The 21,523-nt window shown below is 45.8% G+C and overlaps 2 protein-coding genes across 3 annotated transcripts in view; one reads left to right on the forward strand and one right to left on the reverse strand.

The window, feature by feature from the left end:
• Cyfip2 (cytoplasmic FMR1 interacting protein 2) overlaps positions 1-21,523 on the reverse strand; it is a 127,989-nt gene that overhangs the window by 32,824 nt on the left and 73,642 nt on the right. For both annotated transcript variants that reach the window (XM_015492672.2, XM_048782724.1), the window contains 4 exons: positions 21,290-21,409; positions 15,624-15,823; positions 13,823-13,910; positions 102-245 (listed from right to left, as the gene is read on the reverse strand). In XM_015492672.2, coding sequence (XP_015348158.1) covers positions 102-245; positions 13,823-13,910; positions 15,624-15,823; positions 21,290-21,409 — 552 coding nt within the window. The remainder of the gene's footprint in view (positions 1-101; positions 246-13,822; positions 13,911-15,623; positions 15,824-21,289; positions 21,410-21,523) is intronic.
• Fndc9 (fibronectin type III domain containing 9) lies at positions 9,059-11,852 on the forward strand. Its single transcript, XM_015492674.2, is given in 3 exon segments — positions 9,059-9,217; positions 11,176-11,821; positions 11,823-11,852. Coding segments are annotated over 2 exon segments (669 nt in total). The 5' UTR covers positions 9,059-9,217; positions 11,176-11,182.

The raw sequence follows: 21,523 nt of genomic DNA on the forward strand, positions 1-21,523 counted from the left end.
CTAGGACTTCTTTTTACAGAACAGATCAAAAAAGAAACCAAGTCTTGATCTTATCCCTCCCACTTGGGCACATCCCAACCTGCCCCGAGTCTTCTCCTTACCAAACTCTTGACGATTTTCAGCAGTTCCTCCATAACCACGGCGATGCCCTGGTAACCCAGGAGTCTACAGATGGTCTTGAAGTGAGGAGGCCCCACGAAGTTCCTATAAGAGCTGTAGATGTGGCTGTAGGCGATGTTGAGGGGCTGGAAAACAGAGGTGGGGCAAAGTAAGAGACCAAGCACTGAACATCCGGGTCCTGACCCGAGTCCTGGCAGGAGACGTTGGGGACCTGGCCTCATCGGGGCTCTCACTGGGGACCCCATGAGTACATTTGAAGATGTTGGACAAAGAGAGAGGTGTGGTCAGTGATGTTCAAAGGCCACTAGATAGACCAGCTGTTCCCACGCTAGAGAGGGAAAAGGGCTTCCGAGCAAATAATCTGTTTCATGGGGACTCACGTTACCCACAACTGTCCACACAGAAACCAGGACTTTGCCAAATGGAGCCGTGGGACAGGGTAAAATGGCTTATTTTCTTTCTCTAGAGGCTTTTGGGTACTAGAAATCATCTGGAAGAACCATGTGAAAGCTGAGAAGCTAATTCAGCATCGTCTTCTACTGTTGGTTGTTTTCTTCTAGGACACCATGGGGTCCTGGGAATGGGCAGGCCCGGGAGGCAGGAGGCAGCTTCTGAGTGCCTGGGAAAACAGCTCGGGCCATGTGCGTCTTAGTTTCTTATTCTATGAAATGTTAGGGGGTTGGTTTAAATTAGTGATTTCACAACTTTCAAGGACACAGTCCAAAGGGAAAATGCCATACAAGCTCATCTATGAAACAAGCAGAGTAAAGCTGCTCTGGTTGGGAACCCAGAGCCAAGACCACTGTCTGGCTGTCACCATCATCCTCAAGACCCCATGAGACACCCCTGGCTGAGGACAGATGACCCAAACAGCAGGCCCTCCAATGGTCTCATTTGGTTGGTGAGGCCATACAAGTTACAAATGACTCTAAGGCTCATTTTTGAAATGCTGCTATATATGGACTAGCTCATGCCAGGCTCTGTGAGGCCCTTCATGTGCATTTTCATCTAATCCACACAACAAACATATGCAGTGTATGCCATTCTTAGCCCCATTTCACAGATGAGGAAACTGAGGCTCAGGTTGGTCAGTACCCTGCTCAAGATCACACAGTTGGTAGATAACCAAGCCTTGGTCTGAACCAGGTATGGCTGATTCCAAAGTCCATCCTCTTACCTCTCCCCATAAGGGTATACTCTCGAACCGAACTTGAATTCTTTTATAAACCATGCTCAGTTTTTTTTTTTTTTTTTGGGGGGGGGATAAGCCTTCAATATTGTTTTCCTTCCTGGAATTATAAACATCTTGAGCATGACCATACAAATATGAGAAGATCACATCGCTATTCCATTAGCTGAAATTCTACTGGTTGGCTAATTAGAAATTCCACTTGAATTAAACTCTGATGATGCTTCTGGAGGACTCTCAATTCCCTGTGGAACCACTGAGGGAGGATGTAATTACACATTCATCCTAAATTTTGAGTTAAGTATGTTTTGCTGTGTACAAATTATCTTAAACTTTACAAAACAATCATCACGACTCTAGGATCCTTTAATTATAGGATACACCAAGAGTACAATTAGAGTTCCCACTAATAATGAGGATTCATGACAGATTAGAGCACCCACCCACTCACCGAGTTGAAGAACTGTGTTTGGTAAGCCTGTGCCTATCTATGGGTAGGTTTGGAATGCAAGCAAGAGTGGGAGGGATCTACTTGACGTAGTTTCTAGATGTATGGGCCAGGGGTGGTTTATGTAAAGGGAACTAGAACTGACTCCAGTCTGATGTTCACTGAAGTTCATTCATGTTCAGCAAATCCTGCGAGTGTATGAATCGTGGAGTCTGAGCCAACCCCGGGCCAAGCCAGGCCAGGCCAGGCCATTTTCTACATATGGAACAAACCTGTTTTAGAGCCTCTATAAACAGGCCACCTTAGTGAACAGGGCTGGGACTAGGGTGAGGTATGTGAGGCATCTAGGGCAAATGCCAAACCAACCATAGGGGGTGGACATGGACCAGGAGGGGTGAAAGTCAAGGTCTGCAACCTGATTGGCTTGTTGACCACCCAGATGCACATATTTGTTAACACTTATGATCTTCTCCGTACACTTATGATCTTCTATGTACTCGTATGTTTGTGTCCCTACAAAATCTATGCTTTGAGATCCCACCCCCCATGGGACGGTATTAAGAGGAGGGGCCTTTGGGCCATGGTTTAGTCCCAACGGTGGAGACTTCCTAGTGGAATTTGTGTGCTCAAATCAGGAAAGTTTGCTCCCTCTTTCTGCTCTGTCACATGAGGACATGACATGGAGATGGCCATCTGCAAACCAGACCTCTGATCTGTCGGCCCTTGATCTTAGACTTGCTATTTAAGTAGCCTGGTCTCTGGCACTCTTGTTACAGCAGCCTGCACTGACAAAGACAGTACATTTTACTATATATGGTTATGCCCCAATAGGAAAGTAAATGTCAAAACCCTGCTGGCTTGTGCCAGCTTCCTAACCTTTTCAAAGATCAAAATGCAGAACCCTTGCTTTGAACTTTCTCCTGAAGAGGGCCGTGTGCATGGCACCAGGGGACAATGCCTCAGCTTACTCTGTGACCTTAGGGGGACTGACAGCTGTTCACTGCCCTGACAGCCTTCTCATTCCCACCCACACCCAAGACAGGATTCTCCTCTGAACCCAGGAAAGCACATTTGTCCCCTTTTCAAAAGTCCTATGAAAGGAACTTTTGAATAGCAGGGAGCTTTAAAATGTATATTCCTGGTGGGGACAAAAGGCGATCAGATCAGATACATATCTCATATATATATATATATATATTTTTTTTTTTGTCTGACGACTTCTTTCCTTACTTTGTCAGAGTACCAAGGATGGTCTCTAAGGTGGGCACAGCTACAACTGACTTCAAACCCCAGGTCCCTCATTTACAAGCTGGATGCTTTTGGGAAAATTACTTCACCCTCCAGCCTTGGTACCCTGCAACTCCCCTCCAAAAAAGATGATGATACCAGAGCCACTAGGGCTCCTGGAAGTTTAATTGATACATAAAGCAGGGAGCATGCCATTTGACACAGTGGAAGCACTCATGGAAATAACAGCCATTAACGTTACTTTATCTGATAACTTGGTAAGTAAGTTCTGGCTACAGCTATGATTCTCCGAACTTGGAGAGGACATTGCCTATGTGGGGTATAAATGCATGCCGCACAGTGTGTGACCCACAAGGAGATATGCCAGGACACGCCTGCCCCAGTACAGACGTTGCTCAATGTTCAAGGCTTCATAACAGTGAGAGCTGTCCTATCACTCCCTTCTGAGGCCCAAGCTCTACGGGGCTCTTCCTGAATGCTCATCCTTCTTAGCAGTCTCCTAAGTCCTCACCCTCACCGGAGGACCTTCTAGAACCAAGTTTCCCTTTGTACTTCCCAGCAAACAGAAATGAACGTATGCTCTGATATCTGGAAATTATTCAGTAGACCTTCTCGGGTGTAGGCAGAGGCGAAGAATTTTGGAATTGTTTTACCATACAAGGGTTTTAAAAATGCCCTCCCCACCTCCTGACCCACTTAGTGGACTTCTGGTTGGAGTTTCTATGTCAGTCTTTGATTCTGGTCTTGAACTTCAGGCCTCCGTTGATGGCCAAGCTCTATGTCATGCAGGAATAGCCAGTATGAAATGTACAGAATTCGAATCCTCTAAATGAACAAGCTGCCCCCACCCCCACGCCCCCAAAGACACCATATTCATGCAAGAAAAAGCACGCGCATGCTGAGAACTACATGCACACACACCCCCGGAGGGCACCCATCTGACCTGCTGACTCAATAGGAGGCTGGGACCTATTGAGAAAATGTGGGAATAAGGGAGCCTGGGCATTTTCTGGGGTTTGGCAAAGAAAAACAGGAATGCAACAAGTCTTGAGACATTGGACGCTTGCCACTCATCTCGCACGCTGAACCAATTCTGTTCACCGACTCATGTTACAACCACTTGGCCCAATGGGAAACTAATTACATATCCTAACTGTGCAGGCTGGCTCACTTAGAGCTGAACTTGTTAAAATCCACACTACACAAAATAGATCAGTTTATGAGGCTTCCAAAAACAACAACAACAACAACAACAACAACAAAAACCCCAATACTGATTCAGGAATTAGAATCATGTTATTACTGAGACACAGATTACATTTTCTGGAAAAGCAAGAGAAAAAAAAATATATGAAGAGTTTGATCTTTGGATTGTAGGCACTGTGTAGAATGGCTTTTAAAAAACTGTGGGTAAAATGTACATACTGTTCACCATTTTAACCATTTTAAAGTCTGATGTGTGGACTTTTGATTGTAATGCCTGCATCTCTCACCAGATGGTAAACACGGCCAGACACTCCAAACAACAAGGTCTATTTGGCAAACTAAATTTGTAAGCAATTTGCATCTCTGCTCTCTGGAATCACAATTGTTGTTTTCAGAGATCCCAAGAGGAATTAAAACTGTTTCTAATTTCCTGTTTTTGTTACAATTTGTCTAATGAATGCCATCAGCCCACATACACAGCCTCTTAATTCAGGTTGGAAAGTGGCAGCTGAACTCTAAAATCATTTCAGGTAAATGCAGATGGGGTAAATGAATAACTCAGTTACATGGCCTGTGAGGAAGATGGTCCAAAGGACTGATCAGTCCAGTTAGAGGTTCAAATCCATCACTAGGGCTTGGGTAAGATGGCTGATGCTACTGGCTGCTCCTTCTAGATATCTGCTGAGCTCCAGGGCTGGATCTCCAACATCCGGGTTCCTTCAGGATAGTCTCTGCTCAGGTTGAAAAACCCAAGGGAGTTGCTATAGAAATCTCAGGAAATGATGCTCCTTTCTTCTTAAGCTTTGGAAAGGGCAGGAGGAAGAACAGGAGCCAAGCCTTCCACATTAGAGCTGCCATTCTGCAATATTTAGATGCTAAAACCTTTTGAGGAAAACCAGTGTCATCACTTTTCTTCATAATTGGTACCCATGTGATGACACATAGTGATTCCTTCATGACCCCCAGTTAGTTTTCCGTGGCAGCTCTAACAGAGTACCACAACCCTGGTGGCTTGACATAATAGAGACTTGATTCTCTGGAAGTCACAGAACCAAAATCGGTATCACTGGGCCTAACTAAATTAAGAGTTTATGAGGTCACATTCCTTCTAGAGCCCTCCAGGGGGAGAATCTGCACCTTGCCTTGTCCAGTTACTGGTGGCTGCCCGCATTCTGGCTTGTGACTGCATTATTCCATCTTCAAATCCCTCTGCTAAGTCTTCACACACCTTCTCGGCTTATGTGTATACTTCTGTCTCGTAAGGTCATTTGTGGGGCATTTATGGCCCACCCTTATAATCCAGGACCATCTTCCCAGTCAAGATCCTTCACTTAATCATATCCACAAAGATGCTTTTCCAAAGAAGGCTGTATTCACAGGTTCCAGGGTTAGGACCTGCGATCTGTGGGGCTGTCAGCAGCCTACTGGCTGATCATACCCATTCAGCAGAGCAAGAATCCCAAGCCCAAGCAAAAGGAAATGACTTGCCCAAGGTGCAACATAAGATGCTCCTCTGCCACACACAGGTTGCCAGGGAAATAAAAGCTTCTGGACTGGTGGGGAAGGAACACTGTGGAGCCAGGGAATGGCACTGGGCAGACACAGGGAGAGGTGGCGGCAGGGAAGTGGGTGGCACCGTAGGCGTCACCAGGGTGAGGGGAGATCCCTGGGTCAGCCCAGGTGGGAAGGGCTGACATCCAGGTAGTGGCCCTGTTGAGATGTACCCTGCTCCCTGCTGCAGAGAACTGGTCCCGGCTCTGGGGACTGACTTAATGGGGATCTTATGCAAAAGGAGGATGAATTTCCCTGAGCTCAAATTGTGGCCTGGACAGAGGTATTGTTACCTAGTGGTGACCATGCTAAAAATAGATCACAGCCACAATTTCTAAGGGCCAACAATTTACTAAGAAATGATTAAAATTGAGGGATCTGAAACTGGGGTTGTGGCTCAGTGGTAGAGCGCTTGCCTAGCATGCGTGAGGCACTGGGTTGGTTACCCGGCATCACATAAAAATAAACAAATAAAATAAAGGTATTGTGTCCATCTACAACCCAAAAAAATCTTTAAAAAAATATTTAGGGCTGGGGTTGCAGCTCAGCATGTGTGAGGCACTGGGTTTGATCCTCAGCACCACGTAAAAATGAAATAAAGATATTGTGTCCACCTCCAACTAAAAAATAAATATTAAAAAAAACTTTATAAAAATTGAATGATCTATGCCACAATTTATATCACTTGGAAGGCAATTTTGTGATATTACACAATATTTAATTGAATATTTTTAAAGTTTGGTCCACATATTAATTTTAATTACTGAACCAGTTGCTAAATTTTCTAAATTTTTTACTTATTTTTTTTTTTGTGTGTGTGTGGTACTAGGGACTGAACTCTTACTTAAAAAAAAAATTGAATTATCACCCCTAAGTGACAGAGCTCTTAAGCAACTCCAAAAGTACATTTCATTTGCACTCCAAAGCACAAGATGTTCAGAAGAGGAAACACTTCCTGCCCATATTTCTACAAACGAGCTGATGTTGTGCTTGCCTCTGTCAGCTACAGGCAAGTGGCTAGATGTTCTGCCTTTGTGCTTTGCTGGGTGTCACTATTAGCCTTTGGAAAGAGACACACTGTGCTACAGCATATTTAGGACAGGCCCCTGGGAAGACAGAATGCTATGGGAAGGCCACAGAGCAACTGCAGGACCAAGAACCCTGGGCAGCAGCGCATGGGGGTGCACACCTGTAATCCCAGCAACTCGGGAGGCCAAGACAGGAGGATTGCAAGTTTGAGGCCAGTCTTAGCAATGTAGCAAGACCCTGTCTTAAAAAAAAAATAGGAAGAGCTGGGATGTAGCCCAGTGGTAGTGCATCCCTGGGTTCAATCCCCAGTACCACAACATAATAATATGATAAAGTAAAACAGAATAAAAAGAACACTGTACAGGCAGAGACCATGTCTCTCATGTCTTCCATGTTGGGCAGCTTGGTGGCTAACCAGGCAGCTCTTCCTAACTTTGTGGTTATCACTGAGGTGACTCAATAGGGGAACTTCTTGGATCCTTTGGCCAAGAACCAAGAAGAGAGAAGCTTTGTATTTTGTTTTTAATGGACACGTAGTCATTATACACACTTCTGGAGTACAGTATGCCATTTCATTACATGAATACAATGTGTAATGAAAAGGTCACGGTGATTAGCACATCCATAATGTCAGGCATGTATCATTTTTTTGTGTTGGGGACATTCAAAATCCTCTCCACTGGCTACTTTGAAATACTTCACTGTCAACCACAGTTATCCTATTGTGCTATAGAACCTCAGAAGTTATTCCTCCTATTCAATTGCACCCTGTGCCCATTAACCATCCCTCCCAACCTGCTCCCCTACATGCTTCCTAGGCTCTCATAACACTAGTCTATACTCCTCTTCAAAATCAACCTTTTAATATCCACATATATGAAAACACACACACACACACACACACACACACTCCCTCTGGGGCATATTATAGAGAGGCACAGACAAAAAACAAAACAAACAAACAAACAAAAACCCTTTTAAAAACACATAATTTGTGTAAAACTGTCCAGGTCTAAACCTGAGCTCCTCTCCTTCCTCTATCTCAGACGTTCTCTGGTCTCCTCCACAGAATGGCGCCAAGGTACTCTCCTAAGGTTGAGGGCAGCAGGAAAGGTTGGAATCTCAGAGACGGATATACCTTTGTGAGGAATGGAAAAGGGCAGCTAGGAGACCTGGAAAGAGAGGACCACTGGAGAACCATCCAGTCCAGGAATGGTACAGAGTCTCCATCCGTGATGTCCAGTGCAGTTGATTGACAGGTAAGCAACTGTGATGGGAACTGTGCCTCTGAGCCCAGTCAGGAGTACGGAATAGATGCCTTGGGTTTCTGCAGCCAATTAGCACAAACTTGGTGGGCTAAAATGACAGAAATTTATTCTCTCACTGATCTAGAGACCAGAAGCCTGCAATCAAAGGTTGACAGGGCCACGTTCCCTCTAAAGTCTCTGGGGAGAAGTCTTCCCTGCCTCTTCCAGAGTCTGGTGGCTCCTAGTTTCCCTTGGTTCTAGTCGCATCGTTCCAATCTCTACCTCTCTCTTCACAGGGCCTATTCCCTTTGTGTGTCTCTCTGTGTGAATCTTTCTTTTCTCTAAAGATTGCAGCCAGCCCTGAATCCAGGATGATTTCACCTTGAGATTCTTGATTAATCATATCCACAAAGACTCCCATTTCTACATAAGGTCATATGCTGAGGATTTGGATAGATATGCGTTTTGAGGGGACACTAATCAACCCTCTGCAAGTGCTGGGATGGCTGGGAAAGCTTGAGAAGGGTTCTGAACTGGCTACGAATAGTTCTCACACCTTCTATCTGCCACTCAGATGTAGCCCAATGCCTTACATATGTCGGAACTGGGACTCGGGCAATTAAAGGGCTCGACCAGGACCATGTAACTAGGCAAGGTCACAGGACACAAAAATAAAGAAAGAACATTTTAAGATGCAGGAGGTGGGTGTGGGGGTAGAGGATGAGGATGGATTTACTGTTAGTTGTAAATTAACTGAGAAGATCATCTTTGCATTTAAAACCATTATCCAGAGAGGATCTAGATGGGGCAAGAAAATAATCACTAGTCAACGAGAGAGAAAACTTGGAAGAATTAGTGCATCCTCGAGATCGTTTGCAGGGTTTTTTTTTTTTTTTCCTTTTTGGCCAAAGGAATGAGAGCTTCTCTCAATGGGCAAAAGCCTCTCCAGACTGGTCCCTGAAAGCATCGTGCGTAGAAGCCTGCTGGTTGCCATGGTGAATGATGCTGATGTGAAGAAATGAATAATGTGAGCATCGGGGGCGACAGTGGGATTACTCAGTGGTGAGAGAGACATCAAGGAGAGCCCAGGGTGGAGGAGGGAGAAGGCACCATTCTCTGGGCTTTGGTCCACGCTGCCTCGGAGGGTAAAGCTCTAACCAGACACACTGCAAGCATCAGGTAAGAGATGTAGCTAGCTCGATTTGGAAATGGAGACGGCTTTTCCTTTCACTCTCTGTTTGGAGAGAGGCCAGGTGATGGTAAAGAACAGCTAAAAATAGGGGAGAATTTGGAAACAGAACTGAGGAAGTAAAAGAAATAAGAGAGATGGATTTGGTCCTAAAGGCTGAAGATGCTGATAGCATCCTGACAGAAAGAGCTTAAAAATGTCTGCTGTAGGGAAGTCAGGCTGTAAAACCAGCCAGCGGCAGATAGGAGGCAAATGGAAGAAAAAGATTCATGCGTGACAAGAGCGGGATTCCTGATCACTCCTGATGGAAGGGTTCTGCAGAGGCCATTGATATGTTTTACAGGGAATGAATTAAGCTGTATTCATTATGGCTGGAAGTGTGTTTGTAGCATGTGTAGGATGCTGGGGGTGTGGGGGGAGGATGAATGTGTACGAGGAAACCACAGAGGGAGTGCAGACCTTCACTCTCCTTCCAGACAACCGTCCCCAGGAGGATCTGAGCACACCTGTCTCATTCCTTTCTGGCCCTATTTAGGGGGAGGAAATTTCCAGCCAAAGGGAAAGGAACTATTCCCCTTCCTGAGTACTTTAGTTCACTGCCATCTTTAGAGAAGACAATCAAGAATTGAAAAATTACACTTTGTAATTTATCTTTCTGTAGCTCAACTCCCCTAGAAACCTGGGCACAAGCCATGAGGTTGGGGGGAGGCCGAGCAGAGAGAAGGGCTGGTTTGGCTCAATATCTGATTCGGGTTAAAATCTGATTGACTGATTTTTACTATGTCATTGCAGTCTGAAATGAAACCTGTGTTGTGTGGGAGAGGAGGGGCAGAGTGACATGTTTACCAGAGCATACAGAGGTTGACCACAGCTGACTCTATGTTTCACCAGGGGAAACTCAGTGGAGGGCAACTCTATCTTTCAGAATTAAAGAGAAACCAAAAGATGGCTTTCTCTTCCCCAAGAGGGAAGGCTGGAAGTCTAAAGAGAGCTCATTTGATTTGTTTGGTAAAACAGCAACTGAGATCCTTAATTTGCAAAAATGTTCTGTCACTAAATCCAGTAGCCTTGCATTTGGAAGTGAAGTGGTTAAGCAGCTTTGAGTTCTCTTTCTATTCATTAAAATGCTGAGTGACCTCAGGTTGTTCATCTGCAAAATGGAAATCTGCAAAGCAGCTCTCCAGGTGGGATGCAGAATAATGTTAAATATTATTGCATATGAAGTGTGTAACATGCCCTGGACAGAGCAATGGCCCACTTGCTGTGGGTGGTTATTACCATCACTGACAGGCATAATACCTGGAGCGCTGAACAGTAGCACCATGCTCTACAGAAGCTGATTATCTCGACCTATGAAACTAATTTCCTGGTACCTTTGGCCTTGAAAAAACAAAACCAAAGCACAAGATTTAAGGTGAAATCAGCTGCTGGCAGGTGATGAAGTGAATCTCCATTCATCATGGGCAATGTAACTGGGGGTCTAAAAAAGAATAGGTTCAATGTTCTAGATAACTGAGCTCAGAACACCTGGAGCAGAGGCAGGAGGTCAAGAAGAGAGATTTTAGATGAAATAATTGCTTGCGTGGAGGTCTCAGACCTAGGACAATTAAGGTGGGACCCCTGAGGTTCTACTGATTCTATTTTTATTTATTTATTTTTTTCAATGAGGTAGAAGTGATGTTGTACCTACAGGATTTGAGCCAGGGAGGGATGTGGCTGAGGTTGGATGGGTAACCAAGGATACCAGCTTTGACATGAGTTCCACTTTCCTTGTTCAGCTCCTTTGCTAGCCAAGCTAAGTAAGGTAACCTCTGGGTGTCCATTTGCTGGTCTGTAACATGGGGTCCATATCAGTGCCCATCTCACACGCTCAAGATGTGGTGGCTATGATGATGATAAATAATATTTAATGAGGGGGATGTCACTCTTCACTTTGATTTGGTTCCAGAATCGGGATGAACATCGAGGTTGGGAACGTTTCTTACACGGGCGCCATCATCTCCTGGTCGTCCTCGGAGCCCTGCCTGGAGGACTATTACCATATTATGTACAGACCCAACTGGAACAGCATCTTCTCCGGCTATCTCCGCTACAGCTTCCACCACGAGGAGAAGGTGCCTCGGACCATCAGCTCCGTGGTGCTGGAACATCTCGCCCCTTCCACTCTCTACTTCCTCTGCATCAGTTGTAAGAAGGCTGCCTTCCCCTACAGGCACTACTGCACCATGTTCCACACCTTGGATAAGAGTCCACTGGCTGCGGGCAGCTCCCTGGTGGATCCCCAAATCTCCCTTTGGGTGTTGATGGCCATCCTGCTGGCCTGCTTCACAGCTGTGTTGGCCTTCATCTGCCTCCAGTTCTGGTGCATCCGTTGCCATGAGCCTCGATGGTCTTACAGAGCTGGCCACATGGAGGAAGCCAATGGGCTAGTGAGATGGCCGGAGGAGGCCCCGGCCCTTGGTCAGAGGGAGGAAGACCTGCAGGGGCTCCCCCTGGTGGAACTGCCACGCAAGGACTCCAGAGCAGGAGCTGGAGCAGAACCGGAAGCCCAGCAGGATGGCCCTGATGAGGAAGCCAGGGAGGGAGGTGATCAACCCCGCCATAGTGCCTCACTTCAGGGAGTGAGAGGCGGGGAGGAGATGGCCCTCATCATACAGCCTAATGCCCCCCGACAGTAGGTCTTTTGTAAAAATGTGCCTATAGACTCCCCATATCTCTTCCCTTAAATGTCAGTGCCATTGTAAGATCCCCTGGGTTGGGTGATGCCTGATGATGAAATCTCTCAATCCGGTACGTGCACTTCCTGGGTGTGCCAAAGGGCAAACAGGGATCTCCTAAATGTGTCCATTTGAGGGCCCCAGTTAAGAATCGAGGCATTCTTTTAATATTCAATCAAAAGTGGACGTATTATAAAGTAAAAAAAAAATGCATGACTTAAATAAATACACAATACTTGAAGAATATGTGTGAGTTGCCAGTGAGCCCCTTGAGCTATGCTTTCATTCATTCTTTTGGAAAAAGGTGAGAGGTCTTTCTTTGGAGTGTTTTCCAGATTTAAGGCAGTCAGAGACCACTTTATACCCCATCCTCATTTTTTTAAACCATCAACTTTCTTTATTATTATTACTAACAATATTTTTATTTAAATTGACTCATTTTTTAAACTTAAACTCATTTAAGCCTTATATCACCCCATATATGAACAACCAGTACCCTCTGGCTATAAACAGAAGAGAGATGAGTATTAGTGTCAAGAAAACAAAATAATATTAAATTTGTCTTGGCCACACTTGTCTGACAATTACTCTGAGCTTAGACCTGCTCTCTTGTGTTTGATAAAAAGAAAGGGGGGTGGGACTCAGGCAGTGCTGAAGAGGTATTAAAGACATGAGCACTGACGTAAGTCCTTTGTCTTAATCTATCACAAGGTTTGAAAGTAAATTGAAAAAAGGACGCACTGGTTTTACTTTGAGTCAAGGTTAGTTAAAACCATGCCTGTGAACCACCTCAGATGGTATCTCTAACTTCCCTTGATTTGAGACAATCAGTTGGAGAGACTGTCTGCTCTGGAGAAGTCCACGGCTCTCTTCCAGCATCACCCTAAGACCTTCCAAGAGCCCACCACTAGAGCCGAGTGGTAGGAACTCATCTGTGTTCATCACACTTCCAAATCCAGAGCTCCCAACCTAGCAGAGGACTTTTTCTCACACAATTTTAGCCACATAGTTGGTTCTTCTTTTAGGTCCACTTCTATTTACTTTTGAAAATTCGGTCAAAGGTGGCTCTTTTTTAATTCCATCAGAAAGAAAAATGACACATTTCACACCTTGATAGTGTTCTTTGTTCTGCCCATATAAACCCCCGTGGTAGGAAACAAATCTATACATATTGTGGTACTAGTGAGGCTCTGGGAACACTGTTCCCGTGCCCCCACCTGGGGGGAGGGGTGGAAATGCAAGTCCAGGAGGGTAAAGGCTACGTCTGCTTCATCCCTAAGGAGGCTGCAGTGTGTAGAATCTAGTCCATATCTGGCCCAGGGTGGGTACATGAGAAGTGTCTGTTTAAGGAATGCAAAGAAGGACTGACAGCTTCATTTAGGAGGGTCACTGAGCATCAGGATGCACACATGGAAGCATCAGCAGCAATGAAATGAAAAAGACCTGTTTCTCAGCTCCAGCTTCAGCCATGTGCAATTCCCTTCAGAGCTTCACCCACCCAACCTCTTCCTGTCTGCAAATCCATTATAGCTATGGAGCACAAAATCCCAGAATCGCTGGACAATATCGCAACAAATCAACTGAGAAACAGAGGGGCTTGGAAGCCAGGATGAGAAGCCCCACAGCCCCACTTCCCTGCCCTGCTCAGTGCAGTCCTCACTGCCTAGCACCCAGCGCCCAGCACCCAGGTCTCTGTCCACCCCCATGCCTGCTAGTTGTTAACAAATAAAGATGAATATACTTGCAGTCGTTTCTGCCTGGACCTCACTGTGGCCTCTTGATTGCCACACCTTCTGGCTTCTCTGACTCTGGGAACACCTTTTCCTTTGCCTTTTCTCACTAACCTTCTCACAGGCAGCACAGGGCAGGACCACCTACCTTGGATCCATAGAGGTAGTAAGGCTGGACATTGGCAGGTTTGTCTCTCTGTGGTTCTTGGGTGAAAGGAATGGCAGTTCGGACAAAACTAGTAAAAGAAAAGACATGGGGAAGGGGTTAACATGATCCTCATAATATCCATCAGGGGACACAAGATTGCAGGCCCACGCTCCCTGACCAGGTGAAGTTTCACATTGGCACAACTGCCCTATGTCCTAGGTGGTTGCTTACAAAAGTATTCATAACATTCTTCTTTCAACAATCCTTTCATTCAACAATTGTCATTTTTTTCCTTTTTAAATCCTTTTCATCAATGGGAAAACTTGCAGCCCAGATTTCCCAGGCTCAATTCAGGACTTGTGGCTGCTCAGAGGACAGGAAGCAAGCAAGGGAGGGCTGGGCCTGAAAATGGCCTCTCTGTGGCTCCACCTCCACTTTGATTTCAAGAAGTGGATTCAGCAAACTCCACAAGGGGCCAGAAACAAATGTTTTCAGCTTTGCAAGTCACTTGGTCTCTTCACATGTACTCAACTCTGCTACTAAGCAGCATCAGCAGATGACAGCAAATGAAGGAGCATGACTGCTCCAAAATACCTCATGAATTTTAAATAATTTTCATGTGTCACCAAATATTACTATTCTTTGGATTTCCCTACCCGCCCGTGTCCCCTCCAAAAATATCAATACCACTCTCAGCTTGTAGGCTGTACAAAAACAATGAGCAATAGGTATGTTTGTGGCCTGAGTTGTCATTCGCTGCTCCCGACTCAAGTGCACTAAATGTCCTATGTCTTCATAGGACTGGAAGTCTGTCATGGTCTGTGTGTCCTTTCAGGTGCACTTGTGGATTCCTCCCATACACTCCATAAGAGTTCGTTCAACTCGTACTCATTTAATCCGTCCCTGAGCCAGGCCCTGGGACTACTGAGGGGACCTGCAGATGGGAGCATTTTTGAACATCCTTCTGTACTTATTCTGTAGGTTACTTTTGGCACAAGCTCTGGGGGGACAGGGATGAGGTCTTGTCTTTCCTCAGTGCCCGTGTGCTCTTTGCAGGGGGCAAGTTCCACTCTGTCACGCTTCTGTGTGCCCTGAAAGGCTATGCCTGCTTTGCACACGAGCGTTCAACACATGGGTGTCCTTACACATATTCAGTGTGTTAGTGGTTCTCCCCTTCCTCCGAGTCTTCCAGGGTTCCTAAGGGCATAATCCTGACTGGCCTCTGGAGCCCTGATGTCCCTGCTTCCTCCCGTGTCCTGCTTCATCTGTCACAGCACCATTCTCACTCCAGAGTGACATCCTCACTAATGTCATGTTTTTTGAGCAACCTTGCTTCGGTTCTCTGCCTCTGCTATTTGACTTGACTTATGGCTACTCCTCTTTTGTATCTCAGCTCAGCATTACTTCCTCAGAGGAGAGCACCCCCTTCAAGGTTTGCATCACTTCCTGGACTGGATCAGGTGGAGCTGTGACCTCTCAAGGCCCTGGGGGCTTTCCCACTTCCTGGACTGGATCAGGTACAGGTATGACCTCTTAAGGCCTGGGGGCTTTCCCCCCTTCTCTTTCCGTCTGTCATATGATTGCCTGATACCGAGTCCTCCAGCCTGAGGGCTCAGAAGCAGGATAAGGTTTGGGTGCTCCCTGGCAACCTCACCTCCATCACAGCACCCAGCAGAGGCAGCACCAGATGCCTGTCACAGCAACATACTGACACACCGCTGGGCCCAGTGTGGAGGAGGCAGTGGGTGGCAACCCTGACTCCCCACCCAACCCAACCCACTTGGCACAGGGACTCCCTTACCGGTTTGTGGATCCATTGTAGCAGTAGTTGGGGAGGAAGTCAAAGTTCAGCTCCCAAAAGACGTGCAGGGTGATGCGGCCGTAGGGAGCCGACACGTTGTGATTGGCCTCCCGGAACATGGCATCAAAGCTGTCCAGAGTCATGTGCTTGCAGAGCAGCCGGTGCGTGAGGCGGTTAACCTCCAGCAGCCACTCCAGCTCCTGCCAGAGAGAACCCGCGGCTGCTCAGGACTTGCATGTGACTCCACATACACGGTGTTATCTTATGGACTCCTTTCATTCAGGTGAGGGCCCCTCACACTACCTCAACCTCCTACAGGAGGCCTGGGACCCTCTGCAGTCGCATGAGATGAAGTTCCCTGCTTCTGAAAAGTGGAAGAAATTGCCAGACTATAGTGCGGGCAAGGAAGGGCAGTGGGCTGGGATCAGATGCATGCATGCCACCTGACTCAAGTGTGCCCACAGGGTCTGTGGCAAGCCAAAGAGAACCCAAGCCAAAGAGACAGACCACTGAGCATGTGTGAACCCTGCTTGTACCCATTTGCATAGGAAATATGTTTATTGCTCTCCAGTTTCTATATGTCCCACAGTGTCACAAGTAAAGTAAATTGGAACACTGTGACTGTGTATCACCAGAAGCTATTTCTCTGCCCTGCAGAAAGCAACATGAGCTACTCCCTGCTAGAGCTTATTATTAGGTTGAAGCATATGAAGTTTCTGTTTTGTTAACTCACATGCTATCAACTGTTGGCAATTTCATACGGTTCAACCTCATTAATATGTACCAATTTTATATGTGTGAACTCACTTCAAGCTCACTACAGTCCATGAGGTCAGTGTTGCTGCTGTCCGTATTTTAAGCACATAGGAATTGAGGCTTTGAGGAGGCTTCAAATCCAGGAAGACAGGCACCAAAGTATATTTGCTTAACCACTGTGTACCTCCCAGGAATTTTCCAAAAAGGTGGGGGCAGAGAGCCTCTTCCTTTCATGGTAAACTACTCAGTCACACAGGAGTAGGAAAGGCATCTGTAGCCCATGATGACAAGAGACCCGTGCACGGTAGGCCCTGGTCACTTGATATCCCACCTTCAGATAGAGAGTAGGATCAGGGTAGGTACCTGTGCATAGTGGGACTCTGCATTTTTTGGGAAATAAAAATACAGTGAAACCCTTTTGGCTTGCTTTGGTTTCTTATTGTCCTGTAACTTCTGTGTCATTGCTACCAAAACACAACCTCATGCAGAGAAGGAAAATAGCCACATTCTGTGTCTCTTGAGGCCACTCCCATATTGTCTTGGCTAAGCTGCCTTTTGAGATAGGTACAACTGTTCCTGTTTCATAGAGAGGGGGATTGAAGCTCAGACGGTTCAGAAACTTGCCCAAGGTCACAGGGAGTACATAACAGGGGCTGGGATGTGAATCTAGCTCTTCTGATTCCAAACCAGGAGTTCTTGGCCCCTGTGTCACGGACCCAGAATAAAGATGTTAGGGCTGTGAACAGGCTTTGACAGGCAAACGTGGCTGGAAGAACATCTGCGAGGGCAGTTTCCCAGACCACAGTGGGTGGGATGGTCAGAGGGGCAGCTTAATGACAGGGATATGGAATGAAGTTAGTAACGGGAGGCAGGGAACCAGTTCCACTCTCATCAACTGCAAGTTCCCCTCATCCTTTGGGGGTTCCCTCGGCTACAGTGGAGGCCTCAGTCTGCGCTTCTAATCTTAAGTTCCCTGGTGGACATTTACCACCCTGGAAGTCAAACTGTGCCGTAAACTGAGGTTGGAGAACTGGCTGAAAGTGTGCAAAACATAAATGGGGTCAGAAAGGCTAAGAAAGGAAGACAAGGTGGGTAGGGAAGGAGCCCCAGGGTAGGATACCTGTGGCAGAGTGGACAGCCCCTGCCAGATAGAGGTGGCCCTGCTGCTCCTGATACTGCACCTGACGGCTGCCCCATCAGCGTGGGCTAGTGGTGACAGATCCTAAATTTTCCCAAAGGTACTCAAAATCTGGATTTCAATTCTGGGAAGGCAGCCAGAACAAGTTTCCAGTCACTGTGTACCCGGAAGTGAATGAAGGGCAGAAACACAGAGCCCGCTTTCTGCTTCTGTCTCCTGGGGCTTCGCTGGCTCTCCTGTATCTTTGTTCCCCTTTGCTTAGGATGAGTAATGAATAAGTAAGTGGGTTACTGTTCATGAGTTTATTCCTGACATCACTGAGTCCACAGGTATACTGTGGTACTCTATTTTGGGGAAGGATCATTGAAGATGAGAAACCAGGGAAAAACTTCTGTCCTATCATCCTGTGATTTTAAGTTTCACGAGTGCACATTAGCACTTAAAGGGAGTCCCAAGGAATGAGTTTAGGACTGTGCTGATGTCGGGGGTGGCTGGAACTGTAGGGCCATTTCTTCCTCCATGTTATGTAATCAGAAGAGCGCAGGCATCTGCAGGCTCAAGGTGCAGGAAGGGCTGAGAAGGTCACAGGAACAGTTTAGTGCCCTCTGAGAGAATATGAACTTTTATGGCAAAGCCAGTTTACTGAGGGGCAACCCAGGGAAGCAAAATGGGAAAATAAAACAGCCAAGTGGACAAGAACTTTAGATCAGTAATGGAAAGAGCTTTTGAGAAGGAATCAGGAGACCCAAGTGTTGGCCACACTCAAGTGTGGACCAGCTCCATGACCTTCAGCTCTGTGACCTTGGACAGCTGAGAACGGAGCACTCATATTCAGGTTCCACAAGGCCTGGGGGGATCACATGTGACTCAAGTGTGCCCATGGGGCCTGTTGGCAAGCTAAAGAGAATCCATTTAAGGGAAATACAGTTACTTCCAGGAAATTGCTGCTATCTGGGAGTGCCAGTCTGGTGGTGTTGCCAGAGCTGAAGTTGCACTTGACTTCTTCCAAATGTTCAACATCACCTCCAAATTTCAATACAGCACGCAGCCTAAACAAAACACAGTCTGCACGCTGCCAATTTCAACTTCAGCCTCAGATCTCACTGAGATTCAGCTCTGCGAAAGGAGGGTGACTAAGTCCCAAATCTCTGCATGCTCTCCCAGCTGGGAATCAAGCAGCTTCCCCATCTCAGAACAGAGTTTTCAGGGGGTGAGGGAGAGCACATTCCTGGCTTTGTTTCTGGGAGGAGACAGAGCATCTCAGTCACAGCCTGTGGAGGCTGTCCTGACCGAGAGAGAGAGCACCCCTGGGTTCTGTTCTCCATGGGTTCACAGGATGTGGGTGTTCAGGTGTAAGCCTCTATCTGATCAAGGGCTTTAACTGCTTGTTTTGATTTTGTTCCCAACTCAAAGAATATTCAGTGCCTTTCTAGGGGTGGGAAGAGGCCATGGAGACACACTCTCACACACATCCAAAACCATGTGTTTTTTTCCCCCATAAGACAGGCTCATTAGTGGAAAACTAGACGATCCAGATAAACAAAAAAGAAGAAAACCAAATTCCTACCATTTGGAGACAATCAGAGAAAAAAGAATTTCACAAAATAGAGGTGGCCAGATGATTTTCCAGCAAAATGTGTGCTATTCTAGTGTCCTGGAGTAAGTGGCCGCATGAGTCACCCATGTGAGCCTCAGGTAGGAGTGGGGTGAGTGGTGGGAGTGGGTTGTTGGGGCTAGACCTGCTAAGAAAGGCTGCTGGGAATTTGCCCTGGGAGTGCTGCATTGCAGTTCCAAATGTCTTTTTTCCCTCATCTTTTATTTTATTTTTTTAATAGCCACTATTATGTGCTTACTAAATACAACCATGCTAAATTCGCTCCATTTAGTATCTTGTTATATTCTTTTAACCCCACTATGAGGTGGATTCTAATGTCATCTCTATTTTTCAGATGAGGAAACCACTTGGAAAAGATCACCCAGCCAGCAAATGGCAGAGCCAGGACTGGAGCCCTTGGTCTGCCTGACTCTAGAGTCCTAGTTTATTTTACTTTATCACTTTGTTCACTTAAAAACAAAAAACAAAACAAAACAAACAACAACAACAACAACAACAAAAAAAACAACCTCCTACAAACTCTTTATTTTTGAATAATTTTAGACTTACAGAAACACTGTAAAAATAGCATAACCTGCATATCCTCAACATTACTATCTTGCATACCCATTCACATGATTATCAAAAGTAAGGAATCAACTTTGATAAAGTGTCATTAGTTGAATGGCAGACTTTACTCATATATCACCAGTTTTCCCCCTAAGATCCTTTTTCCCCCCATTCTAGGAATCAATCCTGGATTCTATGAGGCTTTTAGTCATGATTCAGTTGTCATTGATTTCCAGTATCTACATTTTTTTCCAAATTTTTCCTTGTCTTTCACGAACTTATACTTTTGAAAAGTACCATATACTTGATTTGTTTTTGTTTGTGTTGTTAGAATGGCACATGATTTTGGTGTAGGGGATATTTTCTGCTGATTAGATTGAGACTATGCATTTTGCCAAGAACACATGATGGCAACACCACTATCTCTTAGGGCTGGTGATAGTCACCTTGACAGGTGGTTAGGTGGTACCTGTCAGCTCTCTCCATTGTAACGTTACTCTCATCCTCTTTGAAGTCAATGATATATATCCTTGGGGAGATAATTTGACTTTGCAATATCCTATTCCTTCTCTAAGTTCTTTTTTTGTTTTTACATTTTTTTGTAGTAAGGCACATATATATTTTATTTTAAATTTATTTAATTTTATGGGTGATGTATGTATCTCATAAAAGGCATATATCCTTCACATAAAATTCACCGTCCCAGCCATTTGTAAGCATATGGCCTGCAGCATCAAGCACACTCACCGTGGGGTGGAACCATCACCACCATCCATCTCTGGAAACATACCTGCTCAAGTGAATTCTGAATCTATTTAACTAAGTCTCCTCTCCTTGGTAACCACCATTCTACTTTCTTTCTCTAACAATGTGCCTATTCTAGAATCATCATAGAAGAATTACACAGGGTATTTTTCTCAAAGTTTCTTCCCAGTAATCTTCGCACTGATAGATCTTGTTCACAACCGTTACAGCTATGGTACTCTAATAGTGATTTTCATTCATTCCCTCTACTCATCTGCTTCTTATGGCCATTTTTAAAGATCATTAATATGGTCTTCTCTGATTCACTTAAAGACCAGTCACTCTGGAGAGAGAATTCTTAGAATGAGTAGAGAGCAGTTTAAATTGCTGTTTTTTAGGAGAAGGGAAAGGCCCGGCCCATGCTGTACATAAGGACCGGTTACATAATCTACAGGGAACAGTGTAAAATGGAAATCTGGGGTCTCATGTTAACAAATTATTAAGGATTTCAAATGGTGACAGAAGAGCAATAAACCAACTGCAGAGCCCTTCTGGTCTGTGCATTACTGTTTAATGATAAAGCCCGCCCTGTAGTGCCACCTTTCCTAGCTTCTGAGAGCCACTTGCTCAGTTTCTTAGATGCCAAGGACACACAGCTGTGCCTAAAGGTGGGCCGTCTCTAGAGATCTCAAGGAGATGCCTTTCCACTTTCCACCCATCACCCGACTCAGTCAGGAGGGTAAGACTATTCTCATTTAAGTTCCTGTCCAGTTCTGTTCAGACAGGAAAGACACCCCCTCTTCTCTTTAGCCCTGTACCAGCTAACAACAAGTTCCAGGTAGGACTCTGGTCTGCAGCTCTTACCACAATGGAGGTCAGGTCCTCACTCTCAAAGCGGCTGATGGCCTGGTCCAAGGATTTATACATGGCGGCAGATATGCGTTGCGTAATGAGCCTGTTCAAGTCAATTGATCTGCCCAACAGCTGGATGGCAGAGAGCGACAGAGAGGGAGGGTGACGGAGGGAGGGGAGGCAAAGGGGGAGAGAGAGGAGGAGGGAGGAGGAGAAAGAGAGGAAAGGTTACATAAAATGTGCACA

This window comes from Marmota marmota, unplaced genomic scaffold, assembly GCF_001458135.2.
Source record: "Marmota marmota marmota unplaced genomic scaffold, marMar, whole genome shotgun sequence".
NCBI classification, from domain to species: Eukaryota; Metazoa; Chordata; class Mammalia; order Rodentia; family Sciuridae; genus Marmota; species Marmota marmota.